The sequence below is a fragment of the Ursus arctos genome, unplaced genomic scaffold (genome assembly GCF_023065955.2).
Source record: "Ursus arctos isolate Adak ecotype North America unplaced genomic scaffold, UrsArc2.0 scaffold_22, whole genome shotgun sequence".
Classification (NCBI taxonomy): domain Eukaryota; kingdom Metazoa; phylum Chordata; class Mammalia; order Carnivora; family Ursidae; genus Ursus; species Ursus arctos.
In genome coordinates, this window is record NW_026622897.1 from 50,170,657 (window position 1) to 50,187,431 (window position 16,775).

The 16,775-nt window shown below is 39.0% G+C and overlaps 1 protein-coding gene across 4 annotated transcripts in view; it reads left to right on the forward strand.

Annotated features, from left to right (window-relative positions):
• The window catches only part of NARS2 (asparaginyl-tRNA synthetase 2, mitochondrial), a 160,887-nt gene that overhangs the window by 131,359 nt on the left and 12,753 nt on the right, over nucleotides 1–16,775 (forward strand). For 3 of the 4 annotated variants that reach the window (XM_044390859.3, XM_026518195.4, XM_026518196.4), the window contains 2 exons: nucleotides 6,201–6,267; nucleotides 8,030–8,167. In XM_044390859.3, the coding sequence (XP_044246794.1) occupies nucleotides 6,201–6,267; nucleotides 8,030–8,167 (205 nt within the window). Of the gene's footprint in view, nucleotides 1–6,200; nucleotides 6,268–7,203; nucleotides 7,363–8,029; nucleotides 8,168–16,775 lie in introns of those variants that run through there. The other variant, XM_057316713.1, reaches the window with a different exon arrangement.

Below are 16,775 nucleotides of genomic sequence, written 5' to 3' on the forward strand. Positions count from 1 at the left end.
GGAAAAGCCATTAGAGTAGCAAAGGGTTTTGGGGGGAAGTGGGGATGGTATCAGGATCATCATCATCATCGTCACGTATCGTGTTAAGATTGAGATGCTTTTCAGACATCCAGTTTTAGATGTTGGGTAGGCAGTTGCAGTGTACCAACCTAGAGTTTACAGAAGAGTTCTGGACATTGCATATTAATAGAAGTAGTAAGTAAGCAGGGAAGGAAAGAATTAATTTGGGCGTCCTAAGGAATCAGTGCTGGTGACAGAAAACCAGGGAGAACATCTTGGGAGAAGTTATCCATATCCTATCTAGTGAATAAGATCTAAGATGGGGAAAAAATATCCACTATTTATTGAATATTTGCTATGTGCCAGACAGCGATAAACTTTACATACATACATGTAAAAAAAAAGTTCATTTTATCTTCACAACTCTATGAGTAGTTATTACTGCTCTTCTGTGGCTGAAGAATCAACTCAAAGAGAGTAAGCAAGTGAAAGGTGAAATGGAAATTCAAACTCACTTACCTGATTTCAGAGCTCATGCTTTCAACCGCTACGCTTCGAAAGGGCACTAGAATTAATGCTAGGGTAGTCGTAGCTCTTCACTGTCCCTATGACCCTCACATATCATTTGTGCTTTGGAGTCCAGGTCTGTAAAATACTGAGGTTGGGAAATGACCTCATGGGCTGTGCCACATCAGTCATTGCCAGCATCATCACGTTCCACAGCGCAAATCTTAGGTGTGGTTTAAATGTATACCTGTGTTGATTTGTTTAGTGTTTGTCACCTCCATGTAGTCAGGGACTTGTTTATCTTGTTTACCGTTACACCCCCAGTGCTTAGTGCCTCTAACAGGAACTCAGTCAATATTTATTGAATAACTGAATGAATGAGTAAATGACATTTGAGTAGCCATGGGAGTGAGAGTATTTTCCTTTTGGCTAGGTCCTCTCCCTGAGGTTTCCTGTTAACTCCTATCACTGTTTACTTATCACTGGGCACTGAGTGTAGTGAGCTATGACTTAGAGGACCTGGATTCTAATTCTGGCTGTACTTCTTATCGGCTGTTAATGAATGTGGTAGTACTTTTCAACAAATATTTATTGACTATTTACTATGAGTTAGGCACTGTGCTAGTCATTGATGATCCATGATAGAGACATGGATTGGTCCTTTTACGGAATTTAAAATCTAGAGGAAAAGATGAACAGTTCACTGTTTGAATGAATGATTATTTAATTACAACTGTGAACTTGATTAATAGTAAATCTTTAACCTTTCTGAACTTGAGTTTCCTCATCTATAAAGTTATAACTTGTCTGTCATATTGTTGAAACGATCAAATGGCTATACTGCTTAAGCAGTGTGCCAGACTACATAACTTAACACTGCTGCTATAAAACATCTAAAAATGATTGTTAAAAATTATAAAAATCCTTTTAAATACATTGTTGAGTTCACTAGAAAGTAAGAGAAGTTCCAGCAGCTACAAATGAAGAGGGAACTGAGGACCAGAGGGGGATGCATAAATGGCATGGTTCCTCAAGGTGGAGGGTACGGTAGATGGCGGGGGTGGGGCAGTGCGGGTGGGGGAGTTGCCAGTCTTTGAAACCAGAGATTTTAATAGCCATAAGAGGACATAAAGTAGACCTAAGCATGATTACTTAGAATCAAGATACTCCCCGAAGTACACATATGCACACACATGCACGCACGCACAGAAGATAGCATGTGACTTGTATTCCTTTGCATAGATTTCATTGTATTCTTGACTACTTAGTATGATTGTTTCATATGAAAATAAATTATTTAAAGGACTTGTATAATAATTGAATTTAGCCTTTACCAAGCAGAAATAGAATTCAATTATTTTTATGTCTCCCTTATGGCATTAAGGTTTTTAAAATATAGAGTACTTACCTTCTTTTGCTCTTCATTTATCTGCAAATTTGAGTCAAAGAATGCTAATAATTTTAGCTTAGCAGTTTTTTTTTTTTAAAGATTTTATTTATTTATTCGACAGAGATAGAGACAACCAGCGAGAGAGGGAACACAAGCAGGGGGAGTGGGAGAGGAAGAAGCAGGCTCATAGCGGAAGAGCCTGATGTGGAGCTCGATCCCAGATCGCCGGGATCACGCCCTGAGCCGAAGGCAGACGCTTAACCGCTGTGCCACCCAGGCGCCCCTAGCTTAGCAGTTTTAACCAACAGCTTCAGAACAATTTTCTTAAACCATAAAAAATTTAAATATGAAGGTAGTTTGATCTTGCTTCATGCAGTATCACTATGTCTCTTCCTCCTTTCCTCAAAGTACTTTATTTTTTTTTTTTTTAAAGATTTTATTTATTTATTTGACAGAGAGAGAGACAGCCAGCGAGAGAGGGAACACAAGCAGGGGGAGTGGGAGAGGAAGAAGCAGGCTCACAGCAGAAGAGCCTGATGTGGGGCTCGATCCTATAACGCCGTGATCACGCCCTGAGCCGAAGGCAGACGCTTAACCGCTGTGCCACCCAGGCGCCCCTCCTCAAAGTACTTTAGAAATAGCTCCTGGAAAGAAGAGATATTATTCTCTGCACGTATAAAAAAAAAATTAGGATAAAGAGTTGATAAAGGCCATTAAGGATATCCAGTATCAGAACTATAATTTGAGCTGAAAAGCTCTGTCTCAATTTAAGATGGAGGAGTAGGGCAGAAAATCCAGGATAACAACAGATACACAGCAAGTCAGTTTTTAAAATAATGTAGCAGTAACCTATCAATGGCACAAAATCCCTGTGCTTCCCACGTTGACTGCTCTTCTATTTCTCAGGATAATGAGTAGATCATATCAAGTAATTGATGGAATAGAACAATAGAATGTCTAAGCAGAGAAGAACTTTAGACAGTATAGTCTAATCTCCTTATTTTACAAATACAAATAATTTTTTGATGGTTGTATAAAACATTACAAAAATTTATAAAATGCTTTCATTAAGGTGAAGTGATTTACATAGTAGCCAGTAAGGGGGTAGAGTCAGAGGGAGAGCTCAGGGCCCATTGTCTTTGCTTTGATTGAGCATATTAAACTTCCAAGTGTGTTAGGCATTATCTTTGTAGTCAAAAGCTTAGGCTTTGGAGTCGGCACATCAGGTTTACTACTTACTTACGTCAGTGATTTGGGGCAAGTTACTGTCCCCTCTGTAAAATTTTACCATCTGTAAAATGTGTTTAAAAATGATTACTACCAGGGGCACCTGGGTGGTGCAGTCCTTAAGCGTCTGCCTTCGGCTCAGGGCGTGGGGATCGAGTCCCGCATCGGGCTCCTCCGCTGGGAGCCTGCTTCTTCCTTTCCCACTCCCCCTGCTTGTGTTCCCTCTCTCGCTGGCTGTCTCTGTCACATAAATAAATAAAATCTTTTAAAAAAAAATGATTACTACCAACACCACTATCATTTTTGCCTTAGATATTGTTACTTAATACTAGATTTTAATTTGAATAAAATTTTCATCTTGGAAAAACATCACTCAAAACATACTTTGGAGGCTTTATTTGTGCTATATACACAACTCCTTCCAATTAGTTATTATAGGTATGAATTTAATTTTTCCTTCATAGAATAAGTTTGTGTTTGGTAACTTATTTTTTTACTTTAAAGTCCTTCAGAAAGTTGGTAGATTTGGGGGTTTTGTTTTGTTTTGGGGTTTTGGGGGGTTAGGGGGAGGTTTTTGGATGTTTTATTGTAGATTTTTGTTTTTAATCATGCAAAGGACTGTTGGAGTGGTGCCTGGATGACTCAGTCGGTTAAGCATCTGCCTTCCCAGGATCCTGGGATCCATCAAGTTGGGCTACCTGCTCAGCAGGAAGTCTGCTTCTCCCTTTCTCTCTGCACCTCCCCTTCCCTACTCATGCTCTCTCTTGCTCTAATAAATAAATAAAATCTTTTTAAAAAATGTTCAAAGTGCTGTTGCAAAGGGCATAGGGAAACTGACATTTTTGCATACTACCAGTGGGCATAAATCGGTATAACACTGTAAAAGGGAAGCAGTATCTTTGGCAGTATCAAAATATCTAAAAACCATAAATGTAAATACACTGTGATCCAACAATTCTGTTTTTTCCATATGCAAAATTAATATATAAGAATTATTTATAATAGATGTATATAGTCATGATTTATAATAGCAACAGCTAAATTATCCATCAATAAAATAGAGCTACCCTACAACCCAGCAATTGCACTACTGGGTATTTACCCCAAAGATACAAATGTAGTAATCTGGAGGGGCACCTGCACCCCAGTGTTTATAGCAGCAGTGTCCACAATAGCCAAACTATGGTAAAAGCACAGATGTCCATCGACAGATGAATGGATAAAGAAGGTGTGGTGTGTATACACACACACACACACACACACACACAATGGAATATTACTCAGCCTTCAAAAAAATCTTGCCATTTGCAACAACGTGGATGGAACTAGAGGGTATTATGCTAAGTGAAATAAGTCAATCAGAGAAAGACAATTATCATATGATCTCACTGATATGTGGAATTTGAGAAACAAGACAGAGGATCATAGGGGAACAGAGGAAAAAATGAAACAAGATGAAACCAGAGACGGAGACAAACCATAAGAGATTCTTAATCTCAGGAAACATACCGACGGTTGCTGGAGTGGAGGGGGGTGGGAGGGATGGGGTGGGTGATAAACATTGGGGAAGGGTATGTATTGTGGTGAGCACTATGTATTGTGTAAGACTGATGAATCACAGACCTGTACCCCTGAAACAAATAATACATTATATGTTAATAATAAAAATTTTTTAAAAAATATCCATCAATAGATGAGTGGGTAAACTAATTAGGATACCACAAAATGGAACATTATATAATAGTTCAAAAAATGAAGCAGCTCTTTCTTTATGTACTGATATGGAAAGATCTGCAAGGTGTATTATTAAGTCAAAAAAGATGGAAAAGGGTGTATATAGCATGTATATGGTGGCTGCCATCTATTAAACAAAGGAGATTGTCTATTAATATTTGCTTATAGGTGTAATATGTGCTTATCCTCTGGAAGGATACACAAAAATCCAATGACGATAATTGTATGTGAGGACAGGAGCTACGTGGCTATGGGACAGGGTGGAAGGGAGATGTACGCTCTTTTATACATCTTAATTTTTTTTTCTATGTTCATGTATTACCTATTCAGTTAAATTGAAACAAATGCTTGGTTTGGCTTGCTTTAAACATGAGAGTTTCTTACTGAGGTAGCCAGTGATATTTTTCCTGAACAGTCTTACCATGCTTAGCGTATGTTACAAAGCCCTGACCATGGCCTGAAAGAATCCATGAGATCTGACCTCTGACAATCTTTCTTACCTAATTTCCTGGCATTCTTCCTCTTGTTCAGTATGCTACAGGCACATTGACTTTCTTGTTCCTGGAATGAGCCAAACTGTTCCTTCACTTCAGGCCTCTGTACTTACTGTTCCTTTTGCCTGAAATACTTACCCTCGGATATTTATATGGTTCATTTCCTTGCTTCAGATGTCCCCAACTCAGTGAGTCCTTTCTTGACCATCTTATCTAAAATATCACCCCCAAACACCCTCTGTGTTCTTACCTTGCTTTATTTTTCTTATAGCACCAGTGGTTTCCGGCATTATATTCTTTCCGTTTACTTGTCTATCTTACCCCCACCAATCCCCCTCACTCACACACACAAATATCACTTCCATAAAGGCTTTGTTTTTATTTACTGTCTCTCCAGTGCCTAGGATAGTGCCTGGCACTTAGTAGGTGCTCAGTAAATGTATATTGAATGAATGAATGATGACTGTATGGAAAAACTTTTGCTCTTTCAGCCTCAATATTTCACACCTTTTATTAGGGCATTGGCATAACATGAATTCAGAGAAAATCTTTACTTGCTTAAGTGACTGGTTCTTCTGTATACACTGCAAGTAGATCAGGAATGGGATTACTGGATGGCCACTTCTCTTCATACTGATCAGACTCTCATGCGATTAGATCAGCCTTAATTCCTGATTACTCAGTGATGATATATTTATAATCATTCCTGATTACTCAATAATCATTTAATACTCATTTGTGATCTCAAAGATTGTGTGGGAATAGACCTTTTGTAGTTTTTCAGATGGACTAATTAGCAACATACCATTGTATTGACCTTTCTCTGCTTTTACCCTGTTTCTTCCCAGCATTTCTTATACTGAAGCAATAGAGATCTTAAAGCAGTCATCGCAGAACTTCACCTTCACCCCAGAGGTAGTATTTATATTTATATTTACATTTATATTTATATTTTATACACTCTTGTCCTCATCACATTTCATCAAGAATCCTGGGGCACCTAGCTGGCTCATTCAGTAGACCATGCAACTCTTGATCTCAGGGTTGTGAGTTCAAGCCCCAAGTTGGGCGTAGAGCTTACTTTAACAAGAAAAAGAAAAAGAAAAAAGAAAAAGAATCCTTTCAACTAATCTTATTTCTCTGGGGCACTTGGGTGACTCAGTCGGTTAAGCGTCTGACTCTTGGTTTTGGCTCAAGCCATGATCTCAGCATCCTGAGATCGAGCCCAGCATCAGGCTCTGCGCTCAGCGTGGAGTCTGCGTATCCCTCTCTCTCTGCTCCTCCCCCACACGCGCTTTCTCTCTCTCTCTCTCTCTGGATTAAATAAATAAAATCTTTAAAAATAAATAAATAATCTTATTTCTCTTATTAGCACTGTTTAGTATTTGCCCATTTTTAGATTGGCTTTTTTTGATGTTTGCTTAGCCTTGTTAAAATATTTAGAATAAATAATAACTTTGAAGTAGAATCATACCATTTTTAACAGTAGTGGCTAAAGGATTATAAAGAAGTTTCCCAAGTTTAGGAAGATGAAAATCCTTGGAAAGAATGGTAATATGTCCAAAGAGGCCACATGATTTATCAGTGGTCATGCACATATTAGAGGCAAGTCTCCTCATTCCTATGCCAGGGCTTTTTTCCTATAATTAAGATATTGGCAGACAAATACAAATAATATAATGTTAGGAATGTACTGTAATAACTTTGTCTCCAAACTATTCCATATACCAGTCCTATCCCCAGTTAAGTCAGATCCTCTTATGAGGTATAATAGTTGTGCTTGTTGTATTTGTAGTTAGTTCTTTTGTTTATATAATTTGTTTTTAAAGGTTTTATTTATTTATTTGACAGAGAGAGAGAATGCCAGTGAGAGAGGGAACACAAGCAGGGGGAGTGGGAAGGAAGAAGCAGGCTCCCAGCGGAGCAGGGAGTCCAATGCGGGGCTCGATCCCAGGATCCTGGGATCACAGCATGAGTCGAAGGCAGACGCTTAACGACTGAGCCACTCAGGTGCCCCTATATAATTTTTTATTTAATATTTGTCTCCTACCCTGGAAGCTTCATGAAGTCAGGAATTCTCTTTTTCATACCACTATGTTCAGTACCTAGCGTGGTACTGGGATTTAATAGGCACATTAGTATTTGTTGAATAAATAGATGAACAGTGTTATTAAATATTCATCAGAGCATCTGATATCTGAATTGACTCTTTTATTAAAAAACAATTCAGTGAGAGAAGCCATCTAGCCAGAGACAGACTCAATATTAAGAATATTATCTTTCATCATTTAATTTCCTGCAACCTCGGAACAGTAGCCATAGAAGAAGCTCTAGGCAATATTAATAAAAACTATGATTTTGAAGTCAGTTTTTACACACTGTGGGAAGGGTACTTTGTTTTCCTGCAGATGCTATTCGTCTGCTAAGTGCTGCTCCCCAAGGTGGGGGACAGAAAGCATAGTGTTTATCTCCTCGTTTCAGCTTTCATCTTTCCAGGCCTTCGGATGTTCTCGTAACACACCTCTCTGGCTTAGTTATCTGTGTAGCCTCAGCAGACAGCTCCACACATCACTGATCCTCAGAGGAAGCCTTGGAACTGATACAGGTTATTTTCAGGGACTGCATTGTGTATTTCAGCTCTGTCTTCTCCTTTGATAATTTCTTTTTCTCCTTACAGTGGGGTGTTGATCTGTACACTGAACATGAAAAGTACCTGGTGAAGCACTGTGGCAACATACCAGTCTTTGTCATTAATTATCCATTAGCACTCAAGCCTTTCTACATGAGGGATAATGAAGATGGCCCTCAGCACACAGTAAGAAAAATCATTAAGAAAATCGGGGTTGGTCATCTCAGAGTCTGGGTTTTTCCCTTAATTTAATTTCATTTATCATTTGGCATATTTTTAAAAATTATATCCATCACACTTTACATCTCTTAAAATGATAAAATTTCTCAAAGACACCTCTGAAAAAGTGTTCCTAAATAGAAGATCCCAATGTTCTATAAACATACTTGTTATTTCTATCGCAGGATGTCCTTCTTAGTTTAGCAGATGCAAATGTAAATGTGTTTTGTTTTCTTCTGTTTTTTAAGTACTTGGGAGGAAGTGGCCCAGAAAACTGTTTAGCAGTGCCAGGTCTGCTGTCAACTGAAATACTGATAAGGAGACGGAGGGACCAGGGGATGCTGGGCAAGAAAGGAAAGCAGTGGCATGGTCAGGCAGAGGAAGAGCTAGCTCGCAGAGCAGGAGGCTCAGAGTACTTTGGTTTGGTTGCCACATAGAGATTGGGAGGGGAGAGGATGGAGGGACTGAGAGGTCTAGCCGGATTCCTGTCCCTTCTTGCTGACTGTCTTGTCTCTGTCTCTCTCTCTCTCTGCTTTCTTTTCCCTGTCTCACACTCTGTCCTTTTTCCACCCTTAATTTTGATTGCTTTCTTATTCTTCGAGTTTACTTTTTCCTTTTTTCTTCTTTTGTCTCTTCTTCCCTCTCTAACAAAATTAGCAGTAATATAAAATAAGAATGTATTTGACCCTTTAAATACTTACTGAATAGTTATATACTTAATATCATTAACTGTAAAAGTCTGTGAGACAAATATGTTATGTTTATCTCACAAAAGGTCCAAAAACTAAACTTTGCTCTCTGATGCTTTTCACTTGTCTCTAGGTAAATACCAGTAGAAAAATGTAGATCAGGGCCCACCGGTAAATAAAATGCCTCCATCTTAGGTATACAAGGTTACCTCTTTTCTCTATATATTATAGTATTACTAAAATGGTATTATCCATCAATTAGTAGATTCTTGTTAGGCAAGCACTACCATCTCATCTCTAAGTCCCGGAACAACCTTGCCAAGAAACTTACTATTTCTCCCATCTTACAGATGAGAAGCTAGGGTTCAGGGACACTGATTGCTCTTTCCCAAGCCTTCATTAGGTGATGAATGACAGAGTTAGTGACCAGACGTGACTCCCTCTGGTTCTGAAGTCTGTGTTTTTCTGCCTCAAAGCCATAAATATAAAATTACATTGATTTGATGCATCCCAATCTTTCACACAGTGTTATCCAAAACCAGTGAGCAGCACAGTTGATTTATGATTCTTATTTTCTCTTTTCCCTACCAACCTTCTGGTATAATTGATTATGAAAAAGGAATTGGCCCATAGGTTGGCAGCAAAAAATAGGAGAGACTAAGGGCATAGATTCTCTGATCCTAAATAATTCAGTATTGAGCCTACATCACAAAACAGGACTGCATCCATATCTCTTGACTTTTTTTATCACTCCATCCCATCCCTTTTGCACCTCCCCAGCCCCCCACCACCACACACACTTACACACCATGTAGTCTTTGCATGCCTAACATTCAGCACTTCTCAATCATTTGGTTTTGCACTTCTTAAATACTGTACTTAAAGCTCTCCTTTCTATTCTCATAATGTTGTATGGTGACAGATGGTGACTACACTTATTGTGGTGAGCCTTGAGTAGTGTACAGAATTGTTGAGTCACAGGGCATCTGGGTGGCTCAGTCAGTTAAGCAGCTGCCTTCAGCTCAGGTCATGATCCTGGGGTCCTGGGATCGAGCCCCACATCAGGCTCCCCACACAGCAGGGAGTCTGCTTCTCTCTCTCCCTCTGCCTGCCACTCTGCCTGCTTGTGCTCTCTCACTGTCTCTGACAAATGAATAAATAAAGTCTTCAAAAAAAAATTGTTGAGTCACTGTGTTGTACACCTGAAATTAATAAGACATTTTATGTCAACTATGGTAGTTCAAAAATTAATTAGTTTAAAAATTTTTTAATTAAAAACTTTGCCTCTCTGTAGACTTTCCTTGGTTACCCAGTCACCTTGAGTCTTCCTTTTCTGGTTTTCTATAGCATTTAAAGAATTAGTAAAACTGGTAGCATTGTATCTGTTTTTTGTACTCTGTAGGTTTTGCTTTCTCAAATGAAATTCTTAGCTTCTTCAGGATGGGAATGAGATTTCTATAGCTACCGTGGCTTCTGTTGCTCATTCCTCATTCCCTCTGATGTGACTTCCACCCCTGTCATCGTAACATGAAGCACCTCTTTCTAGGGTCAGTAATAATTGTCATGTTATTAAATCCAACAGACTTGATATGTACTTCACCTCTCAGCATTACTCAGCACTATTCGTGACTTTCTTATTCTGAAAACTATCCCCTGGCTCCTGTGATATCGTGTTCTCCTCTGTTCTCAGGGGTTATTCTTTCTCAGTCTCCTATATAGGTTCATCCTCTTCCACTAATCCAGTAGGTGTTGGGATTCCTCAAGGCTCCGTCATAGGTCTTTTCTCTCTCTCGGGTGATTTCATGGGTATTCACAGCTCACTATTTATTTTCAGACAACTCAGACAGTCACATCTCTAATCCTTACTTCTGCTCAGAGCTCTTATTGCCATTTATTTATATATATATATATATATATAAATATCTATCTATCTCAAAGGTATCTCAGCATAATCTAAAACAGAACCCATCCATGATTTCTACTCTTCTCCCCTCCTCCCACCAAATTGGATCTTCTTTCAATGTTCCCTGTCCATCTAAGTGTGCAAGCCATATACTAGACTCATCTTTGAAATCTTCCTCACTCCCCATATCCAAGCTGTTACTAAGTAGTCATTTTTATACTTTTAAATAAATCTCAAATCCACCTACTTCTCTGCATTTCCACTTTTACCTTTTTAGATTAAGATACCATCATCTCTTGCCTGGATTATTCCAGTAGCTTCCTGACTGGTCCTCCTGTGTCTGCTCTTGTCTCCTCTGAGTCAGTTCTCCCCACTTCAGTAAGCTTTTAGAGAATGTAGATCTGTTTGTGTTATCTCCCCTCTTAAAACCATTCAGTGGCTTTCCACTGCTTTTAGTATCCAAGTCAGAATCCTTTCTTTGGCGTCTAGGCTGCTGCTGATGTACTGTGCTGCTCCCCTTTGCCATCTCTGCTCATGCATATCACCCTCCCATGTCTTCAGACGTGCACTGCTTTCTCTCACCACGGTATCTTTGGACATTGTGTTCCTTCGGTCTAGAGCAGTCTTCTTCACCTAAGTAATTTTACTGTTTCTCCAAATCTCTACTCACTCATCATCTCCCCAGGGAAACCTTCGGTGACCCTCTAGACTGAATCAGAGACCCCTGTTAGACACTAAAACACTACCGTGTTAAATTTCAGACCCAGAGCTACTCACTCATAATTCATCATAATCCTTAACACAGTTGTAATTTTACATTTTTTATGACTATTTAATTAATGACTCTCCTCTTTGCCACAGGACTTGAGGATCTCCTTTTCACTCATCATGGTATCTATAGTGCCTAGAATAATGCCTGGAATACAGCAGGCACCTAATATCTATTTGGTGATAAATAGGGGATTGGATGATGGGTGAATCAAACCCAACACAGTTGACATACAATGGACAAGTAGTGAGTGAGTGACTTAATTTGCTAAGGAGTTTCTGGGAAGTAAAGAACAGCTTTTACTCTAAATTTTTTGAGTGATGGTAACATAGTATAAAGGAAAGTCCAGTGGCTTTAGAATCAGACACTCTCGGGTTCAAGTCCCAGGTCTGTGTGTTATAGACCATGTGATCTTAAATAAACCACCTAATTTCTTTGAGTCTTAGTTTCCCAATCCATAAAAATAAGATGATAATCTTACTCCAGAGTTGTGATAACTTAATTAGACAATATATGAAAAAATATAGCAGTGTTTGGGGTGATGGGTAGTCGATAAGCTTAAAGCCCTCTTCTAAATTTTGGTGAAGTCTTTATCGTGATAAAGCATGATAGTGTTAAAATATGTGTATGTTTTTCCACATCAAATATGATATTACACAAGATTCTTTAAAAGGCAATTCCCTCATAGGCCATAGTCACAAACATTTTTTACCTTTAGAAGTACCAGGAGGCCTTCATTATGACAGATTCTCTGGTAATGTGGTCTCACAGCTTGAAAACTGAAAGCACTACAATGATACGTTAGTGTACTTATGTAATTTATATAGTACTACAATATATATAGCTTCTCGTAGCTAAATTATTAAAATATAATTTATTGGGGCACCTGGGTGGCTCAGTCAGTTAAGCGTCTGCCTTCAGCTCAGGTCATGATCCTAGGGGCCTGGGATCGAGCCCCACATTGGACTCCCTGCTCAGCAGGGAGCCTGTTCTCCCTTGCCCTCTGCCTGCCACTCCCCCTGCTTGTGCTCTCCCTCTCTCTCAAATAAATAAATAAATAAAATCTTTAAATATATATGTCTATCAAATTTATTTAAACTATATATATTAGACATAGATTATAATATTGATTCATTAACAACCTCGATTCTTTTCAACGCACTTGTGTAGAGTGCCTGCTTCTACCCCTACTTTATTTTTTTCAGTGGTGAATGAATAGGCTTTGGGCCAAATAACTAAGTTCGCAGTTTCTTTCAGAAGGGCTATAATAACAGGTTGTTGGTAGGGTTGCAAGAATTTCTACAGTGGGTACAATGCAATCTAAAAAATTAAGACATATATTTCATAGATACCTTCCCTAGGGAATCAAAAGAGAAGGGTAGAGAAATGTTTAACCTACACTTGTTGTAACATTTGACTGGAGGTCATAAATAGTAAAATAGCATATTTTTACAGCTACTGTTCTTTTTCCTTTCTTTCTGCCCCCCCATCCCCTCCAAAAAACAAAAAATGAAAGTATGTACTATATTGTAATGAAAAGTATGCTGGACTAAGGAGTTAATAGTGCCAGGTTTGAAATTCATCTTTCTTACTAGTTAGCCATACAACCTTAATCAAGTCTGTCCAATCACTGAGCCTCAGTTTCTCCCTCTGTAAAATCAGAGAGTTGGATTAGATTACCTCCAGAGTACTAAACAACTTTAAGATTCTCTAATTTCAAGTAGCCTAAGTTTTTCCCCATTTGGATAAATAAGAATAATTTATGAATTAGCAAACGTATTTGATAATTTGAAGGGGACAGATCATGGGCCTAAATAAAATGAATTAAGCAAACATACAAAGAACTGTATGCCCCTGGTTCTGGGTCCCTAAATAAGTCCCTCAAAGGCAAGTGCCAAGTTTTCAGCCAGGGAAATGGCTTTGCAGAGAAGAATATCCATTCATTCCAGCCATTGTGATTAGGAAAAAGTGACTGCCCGACAGACTTTGATGAGATGCCAAGATCACCAGATAATGTTCTAATTTTTTAAATTGTATCAATATTACATAGCAAATCATAAAAATTTAAGCATTAATGGGCATGCAGCAAGTACACACTATGAAGTCAACTTGGAAGGAATAGTACTCAACCAAGGGATATCTAATGAATTTCCCTGGTTGGTGCTAATTAACCAAGCTGCATCAAACCAATAGAAAATAGCGATGAAGGGAATGACTAATTTTTTTCCCATATTGAGGACAAATGACTATCCTGGGAATTTATGTCAAAGTTGAAAATATGCATTTCAGTCCATTTAAAAATGCTCCCAGTCTAACCATTTACTAGCCAAAGTCCACTGTTAGTCATCGTTACCTGCAGCCCATTTGAATCTTCACACTCTCACATCTAGAAGGCTCTCATTCCTACCTGTGCCTCATTGTTTTTAGGGGCAAAATACTGTGTCAGCAGTGAGAGCGAAAGCTCATAGAGGCTGAAACCACAAACATGTTTCCTATGGTTTGTGGAACATTGTTCTTCTCTTGATAATAACATACAATGTTGCTCCGTTGTTGACAGCAGCCTGTGAGAAACTGAATAGGGAGGTGTTCAGTTTGTGTTTTTCATGGATACTTAAAAATACTGAGGTAGGAGGAGAGAGGAAGGGACATTAAATCCCCCCCCCCAAAGTTAGCATAGAGAAGGTTATATATTAAAGGCCTTGTTCCTATCTAGCCTGTTTGTTGTTTAATTCAAGGTCTGCATTTTATTTTCAGTACATTGATTGGAATCAAAAGAGTAAGAGTCAAAAGGGAGTGTCATAAATAGAGACCCGGGCTTGTTCAGCTTGAATACCAACACAAACTATTTCTAGACAGCATGCCGCTGCAGCTGTGTGACTTAAGCAAAATAAAAAGTCACACACAGTGCGGGAAGATGTGTCCAGCAGCATTCTGGCCTAGAAGACATGCCCAGAGTGGAATAAGCTTTGTTTAAGACTAAGAAAGTTAACAAAGAGTAGAGTGCAATGACTTGTAGCCCCTCATTGTTATCTGTGTAGGAGAGTGAAAGGACAGCAAAACCGAAAATTTCCACTTCTCTCGAGCCTTCCAAAGATGCATAGGAACACAGAGGAGATTGTAGCTACAGAAGTGCTTAAATTTAGCCAAATTTGTGAATTAAGAGAACATTTTACTATACAGCCTGTGAATTCTCACTTTCCCTAATGAAGGGCAGGATTGCTCCACCCTAGCTCTTGAAGCAAGCCTCAGACTCCCATAAAGTGCAGACCTGCCAGCCCACACAGGCAAATTATAATCACCAGCTAATGTTCTAGGCAACTTGCCTGTTTCTAGCCTGCTTGCACTCTAACCCCTCATCACCCATCACTTGGCAAACACACAGCCAAGTTTTTCTCATTAGTTCTTAAGAGATTTGTGTGATTCCATCCATGTTGTACATTTTGTGCACCCTTGTGTCATGGTTTATATTATATCTGTAGGTACCCTTTACCTCCGCTAGAACCCTGGAAAGACTGCTAGTTTCTGTAGTAATTAGGTCAGTAGTTACCAGAGGGAGACACAACATAGAAGAATCCTCTTGGGAATCTCAACCCTAACGAAAAGGTATGGAAATTTGAAGGGGTTGTGTTAGTAATCTTGAGGAAATGTGGTATTTTTTATACCATATCGAAAGAAGCGCAATTCCATGTAAACCAAATTTAAATGTCTTTATTTATTTTGAGGAATACTTTGCTATATTACAGCTTCTCAGAAAGTGTGCAGAATCTCTAGAGAGAGTAGAGGGTATCATTGTAAAGGAAAGCAGGAAGTCTGATAGGATTGAAAGGAAACAAAACTTAAAGAAAAAGAGAAGAAGATTATATGGAGGAAGAAGAGAGAACAAAGCCTTTGTGGGCTTTTCTTCACAAAGATAAATGCATCCTTGATAAAAAAGAAACAGTACCCTTTGGTCTTGGAACAGTTATGAGGCATTGTAAAGGAATGCCTTACTTAAAAGATACATTTCTCTTAAAAGGAGAGGCAATTTTACTCTTTGTCAAGAAAACATACATGAAATTCACCCACCTGAAAGTGTGACTTTTCAGACCATCTGGACAAAGAAAGGATATAGATGATGTATGTATTCCTCCTGCATGTCACAGAATTAGGAGTGATATGGGACTTTATCTGGATGTTTTCTAAAATTTTTACTCAACTAAATTAGACTATTTTGTTAAATTCTTCTATTTTGGTAAGTTCTTTTCCTTTTCTTTTTCTTTTTTTTTTTTTTTTAAGATTTTATTTATTTATTTGACAGAGAGACAGCCAGCGAGAGAGGGAACACAAGCAGGGGGAGTGGGAGAGGAAGAAGCAGGCTTCCAGCAGAGGAGCCTGATGTGGGGCCCGATCCCATAACGCCGGGATCACGCCCTGAGCCGAAGGCAGACGCCCAACGACTGAGCCACCCAGGCGCCCCTTCTTTTCCTTTTCTTGATAACCTCCTCTCCCAGAGTACAGAGGAAGAAAATAAAACTATTCTGACCTTAATTCTAATTAACAGTGAGGATTTGGTTGGGAGAGTGGAAGTGGGAGTCCATGTCGGTGGGGGTAGAGGGGAGGCAACCGAGTAAACTGTTTACTCTACATCAGTAGTTGCCACTACTCTCTCAAGGGAGATTATACTTCCCTGCCCCATCAACGTGATTTTAGTATTGGCCGAAGAATTGTGAGCAAATGTGACCTACATACATTACTCCTGGACAAATGTTTTTAGTACATAGCTGTCCGTGCTCTTTTTTTCCATCTGCCAGATCAGCAATACCTTATAAAGTAACTTTTTTATCAGCTTCAAGCCAGGATGGACATGTAGCATAAGTTTTAAAAAGCCCATTCATTGTTGTAAAGCAGTGGTTCTCAGTCAGATATTACTTTGTGTCATCACCCCCCAGTGTGGTGCAGGAGACATTTAGCAATGTCTGGCAACATTTTTGGTTGTCACAACCAGTGCAACTGGCATCTGGTGGGTAGAGGCCAGGTATGTTGCTAAATAACCCATGATGCACAGGACAGACCCTCACAACAAAATTATCTGGCCAAAAATGTCACTAATGCTGAGATTGAGAAGGCCTGTTGTAAGCTTCCGGGATTGTTTATTACCAGGTTATTACCATAATCTAATCTATCCTGACTAGTACAGCAACGACCACATTACTTTTATAACAACTAATGCAGAAA